Source organism: Phyllobates terribilis, unplaced genomic scaffold (genome assembly GCF_046119375.1).
Source record: "Phyllobates terribilis strain yellow unplaced genomic scaffold, ASM4611937v1 Scaffold_11__3_contigs__length_659146591, whole genome shotgun sequence".
NCBI classification, from domain to species: Eukaryota; Metazoa; Chordata; class Amphibia; order Anura; family Dendrobatidae; genus Phyllobates; species Phyllobates terribilis.
Genome location: NW_027362771.1, coordinates 589091001 through 589115392, shown reverse-complemented (window position 1 = coordinate 589115392; position 24392 = coordinate 589091001). Strand labels below are relative to the sequence as shown.

Genomic DNA, 24392 nt, shown 5'->3' with positions numbered 1-24392 from the left:
CTACCCTTTTATATGCATTACTTCAACTTTGATATACAGTAAGGTTTTTAATATAGGCAGTATAGGTACCGTCCCAATTTAGGGTCACCTTGCCGCTGGTGGGACGGCTTGTATACTTTTTTTGATCAAAAATAGTTCACTAAGTACCCTATATTTATTATGCAATTTTGCTTTACATTTATATATAATTATGGTAGGGTATGAGATATATTTTTGTCTTGCTTCTTTTTTGCTAGTGTGAACATGCCTCTGTTTCTTGTATGTCTGCCATCTTAGACCTCAGTTCACATTGTCTGGTTTTTTGACTTGTTTGCATTCTGTGCAATTTAAGGGTGTGGCATGCCCTTTGTTGAGCTGATTGGTATATATGTAGCTTACCACGGGCCTAGGTGGTCTGGAGTTGGGACCCGGTCCTATTTGTCTACCCTTTTATATGCATTACTTCAACTTTGATATACAGTAAGGTTTTTAATATAGGCAGTATAGGTACCGTCCCAATTTAGGGTCACCTTGCCGCTGGTGGGACGGCTTGTATACTTTTTTTGATCAAAAATAGTTCACTAAGTACCCTATATTTATTATGCAATTTTGCTTTACATTTATATATAATTATGGTAGGGTATGAGATATATTTTTGTCTTGCTTCTTTTTTGCTAGTGTGAACATGCCTCTGTTTCTTGTATGTCTGCCATCTTAGACCTCAGTTCACATTGTCTGGTTTTTTGACTTGTTTGCATTCTGTGCAATTTAAGGGTGTGGCATGCCCTTTGTTGAGCTGATTGGTATATATGTAGCTTACCACGGGCCTAGGTGGTCTGGAGTTGGGACCCGGTCCTATTTGTCTACCCTTTTATATGCATTACTTCAACTTTGATATACAGTAAGGTTTTTAATATAGGCAGTATAGGTACCGTCCCAATTTAGGGTCACCTTGCCGCTGGTGGGACGGCTTGTATACTTTTTTTGATCAAAAATAGTTCACTAAGTACCCTATATTTATTATGCAATTTTGCTTTACATTTATATATAATTATGGTAGGGTATGAGATATATTTTTGTCTTGCTTCTTTTTTGCTAGTGTGAACATGCCTCTGTTTCTTGTGTGTCTGCCATCTTAGACCTCAGTTCACATTGTCTGGTTTTTTGACTTGTTTGCATTCTGTGCAATTTAAGGGTGTGGCATGCCCTTTGTTGAGCTGATTGGTATATATGTAGCTTACCACGGGCCTAGGTGGTCTGGAGTTGGGACCCGGTCCTATTTGTCTACCCTTTTATATGCATTACTTCAACTTTGATATACAGTAAGGTTTTTAATATAGGCAGTATAGGTACCGTCCCAATTTAGGGTCACCTTGCCGCTGGTGGGACGGCTTGTATACTTTTTTTGATCAAAAATAGTTCACTAAGTACCCTATATTTATTATGCAATTTTGCTTTACATTTATATATAATTATGGTAGGGTATGAGATATATTTTTGTCTTGCTTCTTTTTTGCTTTCAACAACTCTGCAGTGCTGGGCAGTTTGTCAATTAAGCATTAAGCATGTTATATTCAGCACAGCCTGTTGCCGCTTGGCCAAGGAAGTGCTGCAGTGCTGTCAGCTTGTGAATGATGTGGTCATTTCGGAGATGGAGGAGGAGGTGCATGAGCTGAACAATGTGATTACATTGAGGTTAAATAGGTGACGCTGTTTTTTATACTAAAGAAAGATCCTATTGTTTTGGTTTTTTTACGTTATTTTTTAAGACAAATGCATTCACCGGGAAATGTCATTTTAACATTTAACAACCTTATCTGGCAATGTGGTGTGTGACACATCATCAGACACAGCCTATTTTTATAGGGTCATCAGACGGCCCTTACTATTCTTAAAAGGCCAGCAGTCGGCCCTAGTTATTGTTAGAGAGCCATCAGCCGGCTATGCTTTGTTGTTCCCATTATTAACAAGTGGGTCTCCTATACTGTTATTGCGTATCCAGTGACTGCAAGGGCAGCCAAAAATTTGGACGTAACCCAATACCCCTTTGAAGAGACATAGAGGAGGGTCTCAGTAAAAATAATGTTCCCATTATAAAAGAGCGGGTCTCCTATAGTGGTAATGCCCATGCTGTGACTGCAAGGGCTGCCAAAATTTGGGAAAAACCCCACTAAGAATTTAAAGTCACATAGAGCAGAGCCACAGTAACAAGGTACGACATGTTCCCATTAGAAAGGAGAGGGTCTGCTATACAATTATAGTGTATTCAGAGAGTCCAACGGCTGACCAATAATAGGAAAAACCCTACTAAGAATTTAATGACACATAGAGCAGGGCCACAGTAACGACAAATTCCTATTAGAAAGGAGAGAGTCTCCCATAGTGTTGGCCTATGCAGTGAATGCAAGGGCTGCCAAAATTTGGAGGCACTTCAATGACCCTTGGAAGAGACGTGGAGGAGGGCCTCATAAAAAAATGTTCCCATTAGAAAGGAGCGGGCCTCTTATACTAGTAATGCCCATGCACAAAGTGTATGGGCTGACAAACATTTACCCCTGGGGGTATACATGAACATACTGTATAAAAAAATTTTTTTTACGGGCATCATAAACAGCCTTTAAAAAAATTATGTGGGTGTTGCATCACGGACCACGGTCACCCTGGTGATATGGTGGTGGAGGATGAGGAAAAGGAGGAGGACAAGAGCAAATAGCCAAAATCAGGAAGCGTATACCCATGTGTGGGTGTGAAAAGGTGCATGGGAATATACCTCCGAAGAAAAGTCACTGGATTTGAGTTTATGTTACGCTGCTATCATTCGTGGTGTTGAGAAGTCTGGCCCAATCCAGCCCTTGTTCATTTTTATAAGAGTCAGCCTGTCAGCATTTTCAGTTGACAGGTGGATGCGCTTATCACTTATAATTCCACCAGCGGCACTAAAAACCCGCTCTGATAAAACGCTGGCGGTAGGGCAGGCCAGGACCTCCAAGGCATAGAGCGCCAGTTCATTCCACGTATCCAGCTTGGATACCCAATAATTATAAGGCACAGAGAAATCACGAAGGATGTTGGTACGGTCGGCAAGGTACTCCCTCTGCATCTTCCCAAACTTTGCACTCCTTGTTAGAGTACCCCGCGCATCAGGGCCTGTGCGATGGGAGAGTCTGAGAAAACTCTCCCAGAACTTTGACAGTGTTCCCCTGTCTCTGCTGAATTGAAGTTGTGTATCTCTCCTCTGTACTCCTTGGTTGTGCAACGAAGTGTGCCCTCTGCCGCCAGCATTTTCAGATGGGAATTTTTTTAATAGTTCCGCAACAAGGGCCTTCTGGTACTGCCCCATTTTTGTACAGCTGTCCGCCTCAGGAATAGTGTTGAGCCACCCCCGTAGTGTTCGGGTTCGGTTCGGTTCGTCGAACACCGGGATGTTCGAGGAACTGTTCGTCGAACTGTTCGTCGAACACCTTAGAACACCGTCGAACACCGTTAAAACCAATGGCAGGCAAACAAAAACACATAGAAACACATAGAAAACACCTTCAAAGGTGTCCAAAAGCTGACAAACTGCTCAGAAGACGCTTTCTTTAAAAAAGCCGGCCGGCAATTCAGCAGCGGCATACACCGGTACCCGACAATTTAGACAAGAAGGAATAGAGCCTCACACATAGATTAGATAGATAGAAACATGTCAGTCACATATATATGAAGTACAGTGACAGTGTTGCTTACTGTACTTGTCATTTAGTGTAAAGGATTTATTAAAAAATATAATAGTGTTTTCATGCACTGTCTCTTTAAAAAAGCCGGCTGGCAATTCAGCATCTGTACCAGACAATTTATAACAGACAGAATAGAGCATCACACATAGATTAGATAGATAGAAACATGTCAGTCACATATATATGAAGTACAGTGATAGTGTTGGTTACTGTACTTGTCATTTAGTATTAAAATAAAGGATTTATTATTAAAAAAAATTGGCGTGGGGTTCCCCTTAATTTTAGCCTCTAGCGGAGGTTAAGCAGACAGCTGGGGCAGATGTTTGAAGCCTGGGAAGGGGGTAATACCCACGGAGCTTCCCAGGCTACTAATATGAGCCCCCAGCTGAATACATAGCCTTTACTAGCTATTAAAATGGGGGACCCCCCCAAAAAAATGACGTGGGGTCCCACCTAATTTAATAGCTAGCAAAGGCTAGGCAGACAGCTGGGGGCTGATATTAATAGCCCTGGAAGGGAGCCATGAATATTGGCCCCCTCCCAGGCTAGAAACACCAGCCGTCAGCCGCCCCAGAAATGGCGCATCCATAGGATGCGCCAATTTTGGCACTTAGCCTCGCTCTTCCATGCTGCCCTGGTGCGGTGGCAGGGGGTAATAGGGCTGGGGTTGATGTCAGCTTATAATGCCAGCTGACATCAAGCCCAGGTTAGTAATGGAGAGGCGTCTATAAGACACCCCCATTACTAACCCCATAGTCAAAGTTAAAATAAAACACAAACACCCAGAATAAAGTCCTTTAATTGAAATAAAGACACAATCCTTTATTGTTCTAAATGAAACCATACTTACCATCACGCCCATTCCAGCTGAAGCCAACGATCTCCTGCAATAAAAGAAAAATAATAAAGCAACATCATCCTTACCTTTCCATGGTTCCCACGACAGCTTCAGCTCTGCTACATCGAGATGACAGGCTGGACCGCAGCAGAATGCTGCCATCCAGCCTGTCATCCCGCAGACACTGAGAAGCGCAGGCATGCTTGCTAGTGTTGAGCCACCCCCGTAGTGTTCGAGTTCGGTTCGGTTCGTCGAACACCCGTGTGTTCGCCGAACTGTTCGTCGAACTGTTCGACGAACACCTTTGAACACCGTTAAAACCAATGGCAGGCAAACAAAAACACATAGAAACACATAGAAAACACCTTCAAAGGTGTCCAAAAGCTGACAAACTGCTCAGAAGACATAACTAACACATGGAAAAGTGACAAGTACATATAGTCATGCGAAAATAAAAGAGGTGGAGGAGTAAAAGGAGGGGGAGACACAGATATAGGCATGTCATGCCCTTCTAAAATCCAAAAAGTGAGAAGCCGACACGGCCAGTCCGCTCCTGCCCGTGCCACCTCCGTGTTGCCGGGTTTGTGCCAGAGCCGCGGTGAACCCTGATGGCCAGCCCCCCTCTCCCAATACTGGTGCCTGTCCGCTGGTGGGTCGAGCGAGCCCCCCTGTGGTGGAGGCAGCTCTAAGCTTTTTAATTTAAATTGTCTCTCTAATTTGAATGAATACACTTTAAATCCATTTACAAGGATCTATTGGAGGGCAAGTCTCATGCCAGCAGCCGCGTAATTCCAGCTCCAGTAGCGTCCACTAAAGCTGCTGCAGTTAAAAAGCTTTTATAAGGATCGAGCTCGGCTGTCCACCGCAAGGCATCCTACTGCCAGTCCCAGCCCCTATGCCTTGGGGTGCCTCCTGATGCTCTTCACTGAGTATCCCGTGGTCCCGAAGCATTTCCTTTGAAAAAATGAAGTGTCCAAACTACAGGTGGTGTAGCTTGCTTAACAGCCGGGATAATCCGCTGACTAGCAGACCCTGCTACTAGGCACAAAGTATTTCCTGGGCTAGATGCAGTTAAAAATTTGTAATTAGATACTCTCGTTGGATGCTGAGAAAGCATTCCATAGAGTCTCCTGGCACGCCATATATGATTCTCTTAAAAAGCTTGGGGTAGGGGTCTAGGGGACCCTATTATAGCCAAAATCACGGCCCTGTATCGCAATACGTCACCTAGGCTGAAGATAAATGGAACTGTAGCACCCTGAGGGCTCGGTTGCTACAGAGGTATTGCACCTCACCCAGAGGTGTGATATCTCACTCTCAGGTAAGGATGTAGTGTGGATCAGTGTGGATCAGGACCCGACACCTGCATGCATTACACCACATTGCCGTGGGGCAGGGCGACCAATATGCCCCTGAGATGGGCACGACAGTCCCTGTCCCTGGCTGGAGTGGGGGGAGGGAACACTGAGGAAGGGGAACCCTGTAGTGCAGGAGCAGGGAGGAAGCAGTTCCTGGGTGCATTGAGAAGGGAGTATAAAAGGTGGGCACCATCTTAGTTCAGTGCAGAGAAGTCTGAGCAGAAGTGGCAGGGAGCAGGGGCTCTGCATGAGCTCTGCTCCGGAGGCGGGCCTAGTAACAGAGGCCCAGGCCTGGAAGAGGGAGAAGGAAGGAAGAGGAGCGGAGAAGGCTCCAGGAACGAGGAACGAAGGGATCTCAGGGGTGCGGACGGGCGAGTCGCCACCGCACGCCAGAATCCACCTGCGTGGAGGGGTCAGGCCAAAGGGGGAGACCGGTCCCCGAAACTAGTGGAGGCAGGAAACAACCCTCAGCTAGAAACAGGAGGCTGTGACATTTTATGTGGCGCAGCCCCTCGCTACACCCGCTAGGAAGGCACCACATAGGGTCAGGGAAACTGGCGCCAAGTTTACCAAGAGGAGGCCCGAGGCAGCCGGACAGAAGGGTTGGTAAGAAAGGCCAGACAAAGGACACACAAAGGGGGTCCTGTGAAGCGCTCCAAAGTTATCTGGGAGTTGTCTGAGCCCCTCACCTGGTGAGCACAGTACGACGTGGGCAGCCGTTACCTGCAGACGTGGTCTGGATAATAAGAACTGTGAGTAAAGGCCCTGGACTGCATCACTGACTCCGTGTCATTACTGCTGCTGCCCTGCACCATCACCCCCATCCTCCGCATACACTGCCCTGAGGCTATACTCCTCCCGTGGGGAGTTATGCTACGCTCTGCTGCACCCACAACACCAGCCTCAGCGGTCTGCCCTGGAGCGGTGGTTCACTCTGACCGCAATCCACGGGTGGCGTAGTCGGACATTTAAACATCAAAACCACATAAATAGTTCCGCCACTGGTTTGACCGCCCTGAGCCACGGAACCGGGTTGCCGCCACGGAGACTACAACCACCAGCATCCACCAAAAAGGGTCCGGCTCCGGGTGTCCCAAGGCCCAGGGGGCGCGTCAGAACATTTTCATCACCTTTCACAATCACCAATGGGACAAGGCAGGGATGTTCTCTGTCCCCTCTCTTATTCATCCTAGTGACGGAGCACCTGCTCTCATCAATTCGCCATAACCCCAATATTAGGTGGATTGAGGTGGGAGGCACCGAGTACAAGTGCTCTCTATTTGCTGATGATGTCCTAGTATATATCACTCAATCACATATATCCATCCATGCTGTTATGGCTGAAATAGATCACTTTGTTACATGGTCAAATTTTAAAATCAATGCAGCGAAGTCTGAGGCCCTCGATGTCTCCCTCCCCAAATCCATATAGGATTCCATCCAGTCCAACTTTCCCTTTGCCTGGCCCTCACAGGGTATCAAATACTTAGGAATTCCTATTCATAGAGACCTCTCCCATCTATGTTATCTTAATTTTGGGCCCTTTATTGAACAACTCCATACAGACCACGGTTGGCAAGTTAGAACTGTAAGATTCACTACGTGAACCACTGGTGTTTTGTGGAAAAGCACATGTACACTGTGTTCCAAATTATTATGCAAAAAGTGTTTAGGAGTGATAAGGGAAGAATTTGTTTGTTTGTCAGTTAAACTCATTGATGGTGATGTGTGTCAGGGCTCTTTATATCACTGTAAGCAATTGCAGACACCAGTGCTAATTAGTTTGTCAGGTGTGTCCAATGAAAGGCAAGACTACTTAAGAAGGCTCTCTCACATTATTCAGCAGCCTACATTTTCTGCCAAAATGGGAAAGAAAAAGGATGTGTCGGCTGCTGAGAAGCAACAAATTGTGGAGTGTTTAGGTCAAGGCATGACTACAATCAACATTGTGCGATGATCAGGATGAAGTGTCTTGGAAATCAAGAAGTATGTAGCTGATTCACAGTACACACGTGTGCGTGCTGATAAGGGCAAATTGAGGACTCTTTCCTACAGGCAATTACGTCAGGTTGAAAGAGCAGCGGCAAAAAAGCCTTGTCATAGCAGCAGACAAGTTTTTGAAGCTGCTTGTGCCTCCAACGTCCCCCGAACAACAAGATGCAGGGTCCTTCAGAGGTTTGCAGCTGTGCATACGCCATCCTGTCGACCTCCTCTATCCACTTCACACAAGCAGAAACGGCTCCAGTGGGCCAAACATTACATGAAGACTGATTTCAAAACTGTTTTGTTCACGGATGAGTGCCGTGCAGCGCTCGATGGTCCAGATGGATGGAGTGGAGGATGGCTGGTTGATGGACACCCCACGCAAACACGGCTACAGCGCCAACAAGGAGGAGGTGGAGTAATGTTTTGGGCTGGAATCATGGGGAGAGAGATTGTCGGCCCCTTTAGGATCCCTGAAGGCGCTAAAGATGAACTCCATAATGTATGTGGATTTTCTCAAACAGCACTTCCTGCCATGGTTCAAGAAGAAGAACCGTGTATTTCACAGCAAGATCATTTTTCTGCATGATAATGCACCATCTCATGCTGCACATAAAACATCTGCATCTCTGGCTGATATGGGCATAAAAGGGGACAAACTTATGGTGTGACCCCCATGCTCCCCTGACCTCTACCACATTCAGAACCTTTGGAGCATCATTAAAAGGAGTGTCTATGATGGCGGGAGGCAGTTCACATCTAAGCAACAGCTCTGGGAGGGTATTCTGTCCTCATGCAAAACAATTGAAGCAGAAACCATCCAAAACCTGACAAATTCAATGGACGAGAGAGTTCAGAAGCTCCTTTCAAACAAGGGGTCCTATGTGAAAATGTAACATCACCTAGAATAAAGTTTTGAGTTGAAAACTGTTTGATTTCAGTTTCTAACAACCTGCTAATGCTTATAATTTCAAAAATGACCATTTTTTTGGTCTTTATTAAAATGAAAAGGTTGATCGAAAAGTTTGGGGGATCTAAGAGTGTGGCAACCCAGTAGTCATGATTACTTCGAATTCTGACAATATGAGGGTCATGCTGCAGGTAGTGCAGCAAGAAGGCACTTATGTGTCTTGTGCATCTCGGAGCCCCAAAATTATTTTCCGGGCTAGATGCAGCTAAAAATTATTTTTAATTTTAAATCTGGTGAAGCTTTAGTATAGATGGCCTAATAGGATCAGTGCTGCACACTGCTACAAAGCCCAAATTATTTTCCAGTCAAGATACAGATAAACATGATTAGTAATTTGAAAGCTTAAAACGGTTGGTAGGGTGATTTTAACCAATCATCAAGCTTTTACTCTTCCCAGGATGACACAGGGGTAGAAAAGTCGTTTCGGATCCATGATTTGTTCATCTTTATGAACGTGAGTCTGTCTACATTATCAGTGGAGAGCCGCGTGCGCTTATCTGTCAGCACACCACCAGCAGCGCTGAACACACGTTCAGACAGAACGCTGGCTGCGGGGCATGACAAGATCTCCAAGGCGTAAGTGGCTAGCTCCGGCCATTTATCCAGATTGGAAGCCCAAAAAGAGCAAGGGTCCAGTGACACAGTCGTGGCTTCAATGTTTACTTGGAGATACTCCTGTACCATCGTCTCTAGGCGTTGACTATGTGTCAGACTTCTTGTCTCCTGTGGCCTTGCAAAGGATGGGCTAAAAAAGTGGTGAAATGATTCCGCAAAATTGATGTTACCAGCAGATACTGTGTTTCTGTTACGGTTTGAGTGCTGAACACTTGACGGTCCCACGGTTGGCAAGTTGGAACTGTGAGATTCACTACGTGCACCACTGGTATTTTGTGGAAAAGCACATGTAAGATTCTGCAACAGTCTCTGCTGATACTCCTGCATGCGTGCATCCCTTTCTATGGCAGGAATAATTTCTGCAAATTTACTTTTGTACCGGGGATCTAACAGTGTGGCAACTCAGTAGTCAGGATTATTTCTAATTCTCACAATTCGAGGGTCATGTTGCAGGTAGTGCAGCAAGAAGGCACTCATGTGTGTTGCGCATCCAGGAGCACCAAGTCCCTGTTGTGTTGGTGGCGAGGTAACAATCATGCTTCCTTCCTCTGTCCTCTCCCCCCAACCTCGCACAACAGAAATGTGATCAAGGTCTCCCTCATCTGATGAGTCTTCCATCAGTTCGTCCTCCACTTCTTCCTGGGCTCCTGCACCTTCCTCACTAGTTTGGCTGCTACCATGCGCCCTGGTAAAACCATCTCCCCCACCCTCACATGCCTGCCGCCTTGGTGCTGCCGACCTTCTGGACCTTGCAGATGTTAGCCCTTCCGCATACAACTCCTCCTCCTCTACTTCCTCCACCTCCTCTTGTGCCACCACCTGACTCCGAATTCTGTTTAACATGTGCTCCAGCATGTAAATCACCGGAATAGTCATGCTGATAATGGCATCGTCAGCACTAAACATCTTCGTCGCCATTTCAAAACTGTGCAGAAGGGTGCATAGGTCCCTGATCTGAGACCACTCCTCCAGCGTGATTTGCCCCACCTCTGAATCTCGTTGGCCCAGGCTATACCTCAGAATGTATTGCACCAGGGCTTGTCGGTGCTGCCACAGTCGCTGCAACATGTGCAGAGTTGAATTCCACCGGGTAGGCACATCGCATTTTAGCCGGTGAAGTGGCAGGCCCAACGACTTCTGTAGAGATGTAAGTCGCTGAGCTGCGGGATGCGAACGGCGGAAGTGAGCACACAGCGACCATGCCCTCTGCAGAAGGCCATCTAGTCTGGGATAGTGGGCTAAAAATTGCTGGACAACCAGGTTCAACACGTGAGCCATACAAGGCACGTGTGTGACATTGCCCCGGCGAAGGGCCGCACCCAGGTTTGCAGCATTGTCGCACACGGCCTTCCCTGGTTTCAGGTCCAGTGGAGACAACCATTCATGAAATTGGTTCTCCAGAGCTGACCACAACTCCTCAGCTGTGTGACTCACATTTCCCAGACATTTCAATGTAAAAACCGCCTGATGACGTTGAGCCCTACTGCCAGCATAGTAAGGAGGTGTGCAGGATCCCTTCTGCGCAGGTAGAAAGCTTGTGGCATGACCAGACAGGCTTTGGGTGCAGGTGGAAGACCGAGAGGAGGTTGAGGAGGCAGAAGCAGTGGAGGAACTTTGACATAAAGAGGATTGACGCACAACTCGTGGGGACGGCAAGACTTGGACAGCAGCCCCTTGTCCTGCTGTCACCATAGTTACCCAGTGCCCAGTCAGCGACATGTAACGCCCCTGTCCATGCCTACTCGTCCAAGTGTCTGTGGTGAAATGCACCCTGTCACACACAGAGTTTCTCAAAGAAGCGGTGATGTTGTGTGCGACATGCTGGTGGAGCGCAGGCACACCTTTCTTTGAGAAGTAGTGCCGACTGGGCATCTGGTACTGGGGCACTGCGACGGACATAAGGTCTCGAAAATCCTCTGTGTCCACCAGGCGGAAAGGCAGCATTTCTGTAGCCAAGAGCTTGCAGATGGTGAAATTCAACCTCTTAGCTTTCTCATGGCTAGGAGGAAATGGTCTTTTACTTGTCCACATCTGAGGGACCGAGGGCTGGCTATTGTGCTTAGACGGGGTTGATAAGGGTGTCCCCGGCAAACTGCCGATCTGTGAGGAAGATGCAGGCGGACATGTTAGGTTGCCTTGATCCAAAGGTGGTGCTATCGATGTCGGACAGCGCTCAACACCAGCTGCTGTTACCACCTCCAAAGAAAATGATGACCTGCCAATCACGCTGGCTGTTGCGGGTAAAGAGGTGGCAGGTCTGCGCCCCAAAACAGGTGTGACTGCTGTCCCCCCAGTCACAGAGGATGAAGAGGCCGCGGATGCACAAGATATGGCAGACGGTGGTTGGCCCGGCCGGCTATGCCGCATTGTAGCACACTGAGCTTCCCACTGCAACTTATGCTTCATGTCCATGTGCCAGTTCATGCATGAAGTACTCAAACTATGTATTTTTTGGCCTCTACTTAGCTTTTGCTGACAAATGTTACAGATAACACGAGTTGGGTCATCTTTATCGATCTGAAAAAATGCCCAGGCTATGCAAGGCTTAGCACCCATGCGACCTGAAGAGCCACCACGACTTGTGGTGAGAGGCAGAGTTGTGTTTGAGGATGCAGTTGTTGACGTGCTTCCAGTACTACGTCTCTGTCCAGGAAGGCGCAACCTGACCTCGTCGTCACTAGCATCTTCCTCCACCTCCTCTGCTGACCTCATCTCTTGGCTGACTGTGGGTTGACAGTAAGTGGGATCTCCAACCTCATCATCATCACCCTGTGTGTTATCACACCCGTCGTCCTCAGAGCCAACCTGTTCCTGCCCTGACAAAAAACTAAAGTTGTCGCTCCAATCAGGTATTTGAGTCTTATCATCGTCTTCCTCATTGTCTCCACCAACAGGAGTTACAGTTTGGGAATGAGGGTCTACATTATGGTCAGAACCTTCTGCGTCTGGTCCTGGATCCGACTCATAAAGATTCTGGGCATCAGTGCAGATCATTTCCTCGTCTGGATTCACAGAAGCGCTGGAGTCGACCTCTGATTCCCAGGCTATAGTATGAGTAAACAGCTCTGCAGACTCAACCATCTGTTCTACCTCATACTCAGACGGGCAGCTGGAGATTTGGGAGCTGTGAGGAAGCAAGTGCGATTTGGGTGACACCTTTGAGGACTGGAGTATTTGTGATGTTGAAGTTGATGTGGAGGAGAGCCCACTTAAAGGAGCACTTGATATCCGTTGAAGCACCTGCTGTTTTTGTGCCTCATCTGGAATTTGTAGCGATTGGCGTGGCCGTAAGAAAGGGATCTTATCACATTGTCCGCTAAAAGAAGTAGACATTTTAGTTTGGCTGGAAGATGGTCTTTCTTCTGCAGATGTTACTGTTGCTTTAACACCTACCCCACGGACACAACCTTTTTCCCCCTTCCCAACACGCCTATTCCCCTTTCCACTAGCAGCAGGCCTTTTTCCACTCATTTTGGTGGTTAACTAATTCACAACTCTGGAGTTGTTTGCACAAAAAAACAATGGATGGTAACCGAGCAGAGCTGAGTGGCCAAACTGTGGTATTAGGCCAAAACTATTGGCTGGGTTAGATGCAGAAAAAAAAATATTCAGTTTGCAACCTGATGGAGGTCAGTATAGATGGACTAATAGAGAAAGTCCGACACACTGCTAGAAGGCCAAATATTTTTTCAGAGCTAGATGCAGAAAAAAATTATATTCAGTTTGCAACCTGATGGAGGTCTGTATAGATGGATTAATAGAACAAGACCCACACACAGCTAGAAGCCCAATATTTTTTCAGAGGTAGATGCAGAAAAAAATATATTCAGTTTGCAACCTGACGGAGGTCAGTATAGATGGACTAATACATCAAGTCCCACACACAGCTAGAAGCCCAAATATTTTTTCAGAGGTACTGTAGATGCAGATAAAAATTATTTTTAATTTGCAACCTGATGGAGGTCAGTATAGATGGACTAATACAACAAGTCCCACACACAGCTAGAAGCCCAAATATTTTTTCAGAGGTACTGTAGATGCAGATACAAATTATTTTTAATTTGCAACCTGATGGAGGTCAGTATAGATGGACTAATACAACAAGTCCCACACACAGCTAGAAGCCCAAATATTTTTTCAGAGGTACTGTAGATGCAGATAAAAATTATTTTTAATTTGCAACCTGATGGAGGTCAGTATAGATGGACTAATAGAGAAAGTCCGACACACTGCTAAAAGGCCAAATATTTTTTCAGAGCTAGATGCAGAAAAAAATTATATTCAGTTTGCAACCTGATGGAGGTCAGTATAGATGGATTAATAGAACAAGACCCACACACAGCTAGTAGCCCAATATTTTTTCAGAGGTAGATGCAGAAAAAAATATATTCAGTTTGCAACCTGATGGAGGTCAGTATAGATGGACTAATACAACAAGTCCCACACACAGCTAGAAGCCCAAATATTTTTTCAGAGGTACTGTAGATGCAGATAAAAATTAGTTTTAATTTGCAACCTGATGGAGGTCAGTATAGATGGACTAATAGAATGATGCTATGCCCAAAAGATTTTACTTCACTAGGTGCAGTAAAAAAATTGGTATTCTATACACAGGTGGTATATCTTGCAGCACAGATAGGCTACTCCACTGACTAACACACTCTGCAATAGGCCAAAAAGGATTAGCTTTGCTAGATTCAGCCAAATGCTGTGAAAAAAACTTGCACAGCACTGGCACAGACCTGCCTGGCAAAAACTGATAGGAACTGATGTAACCTAGTCCTGAAAAGGACTCCAATTACAATTAGTCTTTACTCCCACAATCTATCTATTTAAGAGCACAGACCTCCCTGATAAAAGTCGTAGGAAATGCTGTAACCTAGTCCTTAAAAGGACTGCAATCACAACTATTCCCTACTCCCAAGCTATCTGTATATTTGTGCGAAAATTGGCTTGAAATTAACAAGGTATAGCGCACACAGCAACAGCGGTGCCGTCTAACACGCAGCTGCAGCAGTGAGAAAATGGTGGCGACGGGGAAAATGGCTTGGTCTTATAGGGCAAGGACATGTGACATACACTGCCAATCACACATGCCCTTGCTTGTGTGAAAAAAAGCACTTCGCTCCGTGTGTGCGCTGCTGATAGGCTGACAGATTGCACCTCCCCACTGCAAATGCGGGAAAGAGAAAAAAATGGAGATCTTCATTATTCCTGCAGAGATCCATCCCCTGCCCCTCCCCCCGCCCCGCTGTACACTCAAACTGCGTATTAACATTAATTTTCATCATTACTGAGAAAAAATCCAGTTATGATTTTGGTGCACGAACAGTTATCGAACATAACCTCGAACAGCCGAATTTTTATCAAATTGTTCGTGTTCGCCGAACGGCTCGAACACCGCCCAAAACAGCTCGAATTTGAGATTGGCGAACAGTTCGAGTAGAACAACGCTCATCTCTAATGCTTGCGCTCTGCAGTGTCTGGCTGTGACGGCATAAAGATGAGCCGACAATGAACTCGGCTCACCTCATGTACGTCACTGACAGCGTGGGAGAATTCTCGCGCTGAGTGCAGGAGAATTTTCCCACGCTGTCAGTGACGTGCATGAGGCTGATATTTAAATTTGGCGCACAAATCGGTGATTCGTCGCGGGCAGCATCCGCGACCAATCAGCACAGTAGTGTTTAACTTTGGTGGCAAGATCAGTGATTGGTCGCGGTCAAGACGGCGACCAATCACCGATTTGTGCGGCACATTTAAATAGCGGCCACGACCAATTGGATGTCAGCGCCGCTCCCCGGTCCTCCCTTCACACCCTAGCCGCATGGATGTCAGCGGCGCTGCCTGGTTGGATACTTCCGCTCCAAGAACCCGGGACATGAGCGGGTACTCGCAGCAGAAGTATCCCGACCCGCAGCGCCGCTCCCCGGTCCTCCCTTCACACCCTAGCTGCTGATCTCCCCACAGTATCCGCATGGTGTTACAAAGGTCCGGACATTTGTGTTAAAAATCGCTGATTGGTCGCTGGCGCTGCCCGCGACTAATCACCGATTTGGGCGCCAAATTTAAATATCGGCCGCGACCAATCACCCATCTTGGCTCCACATTTAAACACCGCTGTACTGATTGGTCGCGGACGCTATTTAAATGTGGCGCCAAAATCGGTGATTGGTCGCGCCCAGCGTCGGCGACCAATCAGCTCAGCGGTGTTTAAATGTGGAGCCAAGATCGGTGATTGGTTGCGGCCGATATTTAAATTTGGCGCCCAAATCGGTGATTGGTCGCTGGCAGCGCCAGCGACCAATCAGCGATTTTTAACACAAATGTCCGGATCTTTGTAACACCATGCGGATACTGTGGGGACATCAGCGGCTAGGGTGTCAAGGGAGGACCGGGGAGCTGCACTGCGGGTCGGGATACTTCTGCTGCGACCAGTCGCTCATGTCCCGGGTTCTCGCAGCGGAAGTATCCAACCAGGCAGCGGCGCTCCCCGGTCCTCACCAATACGATTAGCTGATTGGTCGCGCTCTCCGCACGCGACCAATCAGTGATCTTGGCTCTAAAGTTAAACACCGCTCTGCTGATTGGTCACGGACGCTGCCCGCGACCAATTACCGATTTGGGCGCCACATTTAAATAGCGGCCGCGACCAATCAGCGAGCTTGGTGCCAAATTTAAACAACGCTCTGCTGATTGGTCGCGGACCCCAGACGCGTCCAATCAGTGAGATTGGCGCCAAATTTAAACAACGCTCTGCTGATTGGTCGCGGACTCCAGCCGCGACCAATCAGCGAGATTGGCACCAAATTTAAACCCCGCTCTGCTAATTCGTCGCGGATGCCGGCCGCGACTAATCAGCATTATTGGCGCCAAATTTAAACACCGCTCTGCTGATTGATCGCGGTCGCCGTCCGCGACCAATCAGCAGTATTGGCGCCAAATTTAAACCCTGCTCGGCTGATTGGTCACGGTTGCCGGCCACGACAAATCAGCAGTATTGGCGCCAAATTTAAACCCCGCTCTGCTGATTGGTCACAGTTGCCGGCCGCGACCAATTAGCGATTTTGGCACCAAATTTAAACCCCGCTCTGCTGATTGGTCGCGACCGCCGGCCGCGACTAATCAACATTGTTGCCGCCAAATTTAAACACCGCTCTGCTGAATGGTCGCGGTCGTGACCAATCACCATTATTGGCGCCAAATTTAAACACCGCTTTGCTGATTGGTTGCGACGGCAACCAATCAGCATTATTGACGTAAAATGTAAACACCGCTTTGCTGATTGGTCGCGACCGCGACCAATCAGCATTATTGGCGCAAAATTTAAACCCCGCTCTGCTGATTAGTCGTGACCGCCGGCCGTGACCAATCAGCGATATAGTCGCCAAATTTCAACACCGCTTTGCTGATTGGTCGCGGTTGCTGGCCGCGACCAGTCAGCGATTTTGGCGCCAAATTTAAACACCGCTCTGCTGATTGCGTCGGGATAGCCGCATACATATTCTAGAATACCCGATGCGTTAGAATCGGGCCACCATCTAGTTTCATGAAATAATTTAAAAAAAAATTGACGTGGGGCTTCGCCCTATATTTGTGTCCAGCCAGGTACAGCAGGCAGGAACGGGCTGCCCCCAACCACCAGCTGCCTATTTGTACCTGGCCGGACACAACAATATAGGGAAGCCCTTTTTTTCTTAATTATTTCATGAATTTCATGAAATAATTTAAAAAAAAAATACGTGGGGCTTCGCCCTATTTTTGTGTCCAGCCAGGTACAACTAGGCAGCTGGGGGCTGGAATCTGCAGCGCAGGGAGGCCCAAGCTTTCTGGGTCCCCCCCGCTGCAAAATGCAGTCCGCAGCCGCCCCGGAAAATGGCACATTCATAGAAGCGCCATCTTCTGGCGCTGTACCCAACTCATCCAGGGCCCTGGTGCGGTGGCTCACTGGGTAATAAAGGGGTTAGGGCCAGCTTGGCATTATCAGCTGGCCCTAAGCCCGAAATTCATGGGGTCACGCCAATATTAGACATGACCGCCATGAATTTCTAGTAAAGTATTTAAAAAAAACACAAACACCCAGAAAAAAGTCCTTTAATTGAAATAAACACACAATTCTTTATTGTTCTAAATTAAACCATACTTACCGTCACGCCCATTCCAGCTGAAGCCAATGTCTTCTGCAATAAAAGTAAAATAATTAAGCAACCTCATCCTTACCTTTCCATGGTTCCCACGACAGCTTCAGCTCTGCTACATCGAGATGACAGGCTGGACCGCAGCAGAACGCTGCCATCCAGCCTGTCATCCCGCAGACACTGAGAAGCGCAGGCATGCTTGCGCTCTGCAGTGTCTGGCTGTGACGGCATAAAGATGAGACGAGTTCATGTCCAATAAACTCGGCGCACTTCATGCACGTCACTGACAGCGTGGGAGAATTCTCCTGCACTCAGCACTTCAGCGTGAGAATTCTCCCACGCTGTCAGTGAAGTGCATGAGGTGAGCTCATTCATGTCCAATGAACTCAGCTGACCTCATGTACGTCACTGACAGCGTGGGAGAATTCTCACGCTGAAGTGCTGAGTGCAGGAGAATTCTCCCACGCTGTCAGTGACGTGCATGAGGTGCGCCGAGTTCATTGGACATGAACTCGGCTCATCTGGATGCCGTCACAGCCAGACACTGCAGAGCGCAAGCATGCCTGCGCTTCTCAGTGTCTGCGGGATGACAGGCTGGATGGCAGCGTTCTGCTGCGGTCCAGCCTGTCATCTCGATGTAGCAGAGCTGAAGCTGTCGTGGGAACCATGGAAAGGTAAGGATGAGGTTGCTTTATTATTTTTCTTTTATTGCAGGAGATCGTTGGCTTCAGCTAGAATGGGCGTGACGGTAAGTATGGTTTAATTTAGAACAATAAAGGATTGTGTCTTTATTTCAATTAAAAGACTTTATTCTGGGTGTTTGAGTTTTTTTTAACTTTGACTATGGGTTTAGTAATGGGGGTGTCTTATAGAAGCCTCTCCATTACTAACCTGGGCTTGATGTCAGCTGGCATTATAAGCTGACATCAACCCCAACCCTATTACCCCCTGCCACCGCACCAGGGCAGCGTGGAAGAGCGAGGCTAAGTGCCAGAATTGGCGCATCCTATGAATGCGCCATTTCTGGGGCGGCTGACGGCTGGTGTTTCTAGCCTGGGAGGGGGCCAATATTCATGGCTCCCTTCCTGGGCTATTGATATCAGCCCCCAGCTGTCTGCCTAGCCTTTGCTAGCTATTAAATTAGGGGGGACCCCACGTCATTTTTTTTGGGGGGTTCCCCATTTTAATAGCTAGTAAAGGCTATGTATTCAGCTGGGGGCTGATATTAGTAGCCTGGGAAGCTCCGTGGGTATTACCCCCTTCCCAGGCTTCAAACATCTGCCCCAGCCGTCTGCTTAACCTCCGCTAGAGCCTAAAATAAAGGGGAACCCCACGCCAATTTTTTTTAATAATAAATCCTTTATTTTAATACTAAATGACAAGTACAGTAACCAACACTATCACTGTACTTCATATATATGTGACTGACATGTTTCTATCTATCTAATCTATGTGTGAAGCTCTATTCTGTCTGTTATAAATTGTCGGGTACAGATGCTGAATTGCCGGCCGGCTTTCTTAAAGAGACGGTGCATGAAAACACTATTATTTTTTTTAATAAATCCTTTACACTAAATGACAAGTACAGTAAGCAACACTGTCACTGTACTTCATATATATGTGACTGACATGTTTCTATCTATCTAATCTATGTGTGATTCTCTATTCCTTCTATTCTAAATTGTCGGGTACCGCTGCTGAATTGCCGGCCGGCTTTTTTAAAGAGACGGTGCATGAAAACACTATTATTTTTTTTGATAAATCCTTTACGCTAAATGACAAGTACAGTAAGCAGCACTTTCACTGTACTTCGTATATATGTGGCTGACATGTTTATATCTATCTAATCTATGTGTGAAGCTCTATTCTTTCGGTTCTAAATTGTCGGGTACCGGTGTATGCCGCTGCTGAATTGCCGGCTTTTCATGTTTCACTGTTGGCACTGTTCCCATCGATTTGGGCAATCACTGTAATGCCACAACCACCATGGCTGTGGCATTACAGTGAGTGGCAGACAATCCCTGCATGATTGGTGCTCTAAATAGCGCCAGACATGCAGGACACGCTTTTGGTGCACGAACAGTTATCGAACATAACCTCGAACAGCCGAATTTTTTGCAAATCGTTCGGGTTCGTCGAACAACTCGAACACCGCCCAAAACAGCTCGAATTTGAGATTGGCGAACAGTTCTAGCCGAACACCGCTCATCTCTACTCAGGAATAAGAGATATAAAGTTCTCCTTGTAGCGTGGGTCTAGAAGTGTCACAAACCTGTAATGACTGTCACCCAAAATTTTGAGAACCCGAGGGTCATGGGAAAGGCAGCGTAACATAAACTCAGACATGCGTGCCATGATTACTAACATGCAAGACTTCTGTGTCCTCACCAAGAGGATGACTGACCATGCTCTCCTCCTCCTCCTCCTCCTCTCTGTCCTCTGGCCATCCACGCTGAACAGACGGTATGACAGCTGTGAAGATAGCACCATCTATAGTGCATGAAACTAGCTCCTCCTCCTCTTCCTCATTGTCACCCAATCCACGTTGGGATGAGATAAGGCTTGGCTGTGTGTAATCACCCTGTATGATTCATTGCTCCATCTCATCGTGCTCCACCTGCAATGCATCCTCTTTGATTGTGAGCAGAGAGCATTTCAGAAGACAGAGAGGTGGGATGGTGATGCTAATTATGGCGTCATCGCCACTCACCATCTTGGTGGAGTCCTCAAAATTTTGGAGGATGGTACATATGTATGACATCCATGTCCACTCCTGAGGTTTTATGTGTGGAGTCTGAACTGAATACCGACGGCCTTGTTGATGCTGGTACTCAACAACTGCCCTCTTCTGCTCACAAATCCTTCCCAACATCTGCAGTGTAGAGTTCCAACGCGTGGGCACATCACACACCAGTCTGTGAGCCGGAAGCTGCCAACGTTGCAGAAACACTGCAAGGGCGGCGGAAACTGTAGCTGACTTTCTAAAATGGGCACACAGGCAGCGTACTTTACAAACAGATCCGGCAGTTAGGATGTGAGAAACCGCTGAACCATGAGGTTAAGCACATGGGCCAGGCATGGTACGTGTGTGAGCTCGCCTCGCCTCAGAGCCGCCATCAGGTTCCGGCCATTGTCACAAACAACCATGCCTGGCTGTAGGTTCAGCGGTGTGAGCCACAGATCTGCCTGCTCTTTCAGAGCTATCAACAACTCTTCAGCATTGTGCTGTTTTTCACCTAAGCATATTAGCTTCAGCACAGCCTGTGGCCGCTTGGCCGAGGCAGTCCTGCAGTGCTTCCAGCTTGTGACTGATGTGGTCATTTCGGAGATGGAGGCTGAAGAAGAGGAGGCTGAGGAGAATGAGGTGCAGGAGCTGTAGACCGTGGGGGCAACCCTGATTGACCTAGGGCCCGCAATCCTTGGCGTCTGGAGGACGTGTTCCATCCCAAGGTCCGACTGGGTCCCAGCTTCCATTATGTTAACCCAGTGTGCCGTCAGCGAGATGTACCGTCCCTGCCCACAAACACTTGTCCACGTGTCCGTGGTTAGGTGGACTTAACCGGTAACTGCGTTGTTGAGAGCACGGCTAATATTTTGGGACACGTGCTTGTGTAATGCAGGGATGGCACACAGGGAAAAATAGTGGCGGCTGGGGACCGAGTACCGAGCGACGGCTGCCGCCATCAGGTTGTGGAATTATTTAGTCTCCACGAGCCTAAAAGGCAACATTTCGAGCGCAAGCAGTCGTGAAATGTGAGAATTTAGTAGTGTGGCATGTGGGGCGCTGGCTGCATATTTGCACTTGTGTTCCAAAGACTGGGGTATGGACAACTGAACGCTGCACTGGGACAAAGACATGGACGTGCTTCCTGATGCTGCTACTTGAGAGTGTGCAACGACAGGTGCAGGTCAGGAGACATCTTCGCATGCACCATGGACAGGGGATTAGCTTGCATTCACAACAGCGGAAGAAGCAATGGTGCCACCTGCAGACACTGTTCCTGGACCCCGGGGTTCGGCCCACAAAGTCGGGTGCTTTGCTCCCATGTGCCTGATCATGCTGGTGGTGGTCAGGCTGGTCATTTTGCCATCCCTGCTGATGCTGGCCTGGCAGGTGGTGCAAATTGCCTTTTTGGGGTTATCAGCAGAGTCTTTAAAAAACAACCAGACTCGGGAAGACCTAACAGTTGTACTGGCAACTTCCTTCGTGTTGGTGTTACGGGGAACAGTTGCCTGCCTTCTGTCTGCGGCCACCACACTGCTTCTTCCTGCCTGTTGGGGTGCCATGCCTCCCTCCCCCTGTGTGCTGCTGTCCTCGCTCTGCATGTCCTCCTGCCAGGTTGGGTCAGTTACTATATCATCCACCACCTCGTCTTCCACTTCCGCACCCTGGTCCTCCTCCTGACTTTCTGGCAATTGTGTCTCATCATCTTCCACCACTTTCCCACCGTCGCTTTCGTGTGACCGTGGCTGCTCAAATATTTGGGCAACGCTACACGCGATCTCCTCTTGCCCCGCTTCAAGTGGACCGGGCGAGAGACCCGAATCTATAAATGGAACAGTGAACAGCTCTTCAGAGTGTCCAAGTGTGGGATCAGTTGTCTCTGGGGCACTCGGCATGGTGGGAGGAAGGAGGATCAGGGTGAGGAATATGCGGTCCAGACTCACGGCTACTGAGACTTGACTGTGTGGAAGACAGGGTGGTGGTGGTGGTGGTGGCTAAGTGACGGGAAGCATTATCCGCTATCCAACCAACAACCTTTTGACACTACTCTGGGTTCAATAGTGGTGTGCTGCGGTCCCCTAGAAATTGGGACAGGAAGGTCAGGCGAGAAGATGTAGGTGTTTTTTGTGGCACAATTTTGGCTTTCCCACGGCCTTGTCCTCGGCCTCTGCTTGCACCATCACCATCACGTCCAGTTCCCCATCCCTTGCCACGTGCCTTGCCCATTTTAAATGGAGGACAGTATCTTCCACGCTCACTACAAATGACTGAGTTTGGAGCGAACTTATATGTGATCCGTGTGATGGAGAAAACAGAGTGTTAAATGCCTGGCCTGTAGGTAAGTAGTTTGAACAGCGAACTGCTGTGAATTGCTTCACTGACACACTAAAGGAAATTTTTAATGGAGGCCAGAAATGGCAGTATTTTCTGACAACGTACAGTACCGACCAAAAGTTTGGACACACCTTCTTATTTAAAGATTTTTCTGTATTTTCCTGACTATGAAAATTGTACATTCACACTGAAGGCATCAAAACTATGAATTAACACATGTGGAATTATATACTTAACAAAAAAGTGTGAAACAACTGAAAATATGTCTTATTTTCTAGGTTCTTCAAAGTAGCCACCTTTTGCTTTGATGACTGCTTTGCACACTCTTGGCATTCTCTTGATGAGCTTCAAGAGGTAGTCACCGGAAATGGTTTTCACTTCACAGGTGTGCCCTGTCCGGTTTAATAAGTGGGATTTCTTGCCTTATAAATGGGGTTGGGACCATCAGTTGTGTTGTGCAGAAGTCTGGTGGATACAAAGCTGATAGTCCTACTGAATAGACTGTTAGAATTTGTATTTTGGCTGTCTTTGACGTACATTCCTGACTTTTGACCTTGAACCTCTTGGCCACCCTGCCTCATGGCTAGTCCGTAAATAGTGACTAGCGTCACAGATATCAGTAATAATAATATGGTACAAGTATATATAGTGGTGCCAACTATAATTAATATGCATAAATGAAGAAAATAATGCTAGACATCCAACATATTTAAAATGGTGACTGGAATCACACACAGCAGAGAAAAGCACCCACAATATAATTTAATTTAATGTAAACAATATTACAGCGTGGTAAAATGCATGGTACCAAGTAAAGTAAAGGGGGACTCCAAGTGCCCGGCAAACCAGACGTGTGTTTCACACAGCGTGCTTCATCAGTGCAAGATTGCCTGTGTGTCTGTTTTTACTCCATTTACATAAAAAGTTTTAAAGAAAAACAAATTCCAAGATCAACCACTTCCATCAGGCCAAGTTGTCGAGTTGATGATGTAATTTACACAAGGTCAATATATCAATTATATGTATAGATCTCCAGTCACTTACATTTACAGATTTGGAACAGTATTTCTGACTCTCGAGTAGACTAATCACAACGTAAGCTGTTATAGCAACATCAGGATCTATCGAACCTGCAACACCACCCTGAGTGAGATAGAGAAGAAATATTTCTTTGTTAGAGACAACATTATGGATTACTCTATTGTTTTCTAGGACTAACCTGAAGCTTGTGCGGTTCACGACATGGCAACCAAGTGGCCCTGGCAGGTCTCACTTAGGCGGCAGCATAAGAAGTACTACAGCTGCCTCCTATGTTGGTGGTTGGCAGCAGACCATTTTGCATTTGGATTGCCAGGTGGCTCTCATGTCATTGCGCTTTGATTTTGATGTTGTCAAGGTTGGTGTAGGCTTTAGATGAGAGATCTTAGGCATTGTAGGATATGTAGAATGTCAAAATTCAGTTAAATAGAATTGCATGTCTCTAATTGATCATTTTTAATAGTATTATAGATGTTTTTGATGTTTTACACTAATGGGCTCTCCTATTCTATATGATCATTGGTGGCCGGGATCAGCTATTGCAAGGAAGTTGATGATTGGAATAATGCAACCCATCCTTTTGCTAGACCAGACTTGTCCTTGGGACTCATGGTGGTCTATGTGAATGAACTTCCTATAATGAAGCTCATATCCAGATAAAGTCTTTCATTTAAAAAAAACTTTACTCATACTTATCT

The 24392-nt window shown here is 47.0% G+C and overlaps 1 protein-coding gene across 2 annotated transcripts in view; it reads right to left on the bottom strand.

Moving 5' to 3' along the window:
• The window catches only part of LOC141167054 (venom factor-like), a 231368-nt gene that overhangs the window by 102021 nt on the left and 104955 nt on the right, over positions 1-24392 (bottom strand). For both annotated transcript variants that reach the window (XM_073654381.1, XM_073654382.1), the window contains one exon: positions 23701-23799. In XM_073654381.1, coding sequence (XP_073510482.1) covers positions 23701-23799 — 99 coding nt within the window. The remainder of the gene's footprint in view (positions 1-23700; positions 23800-24392) is intronic.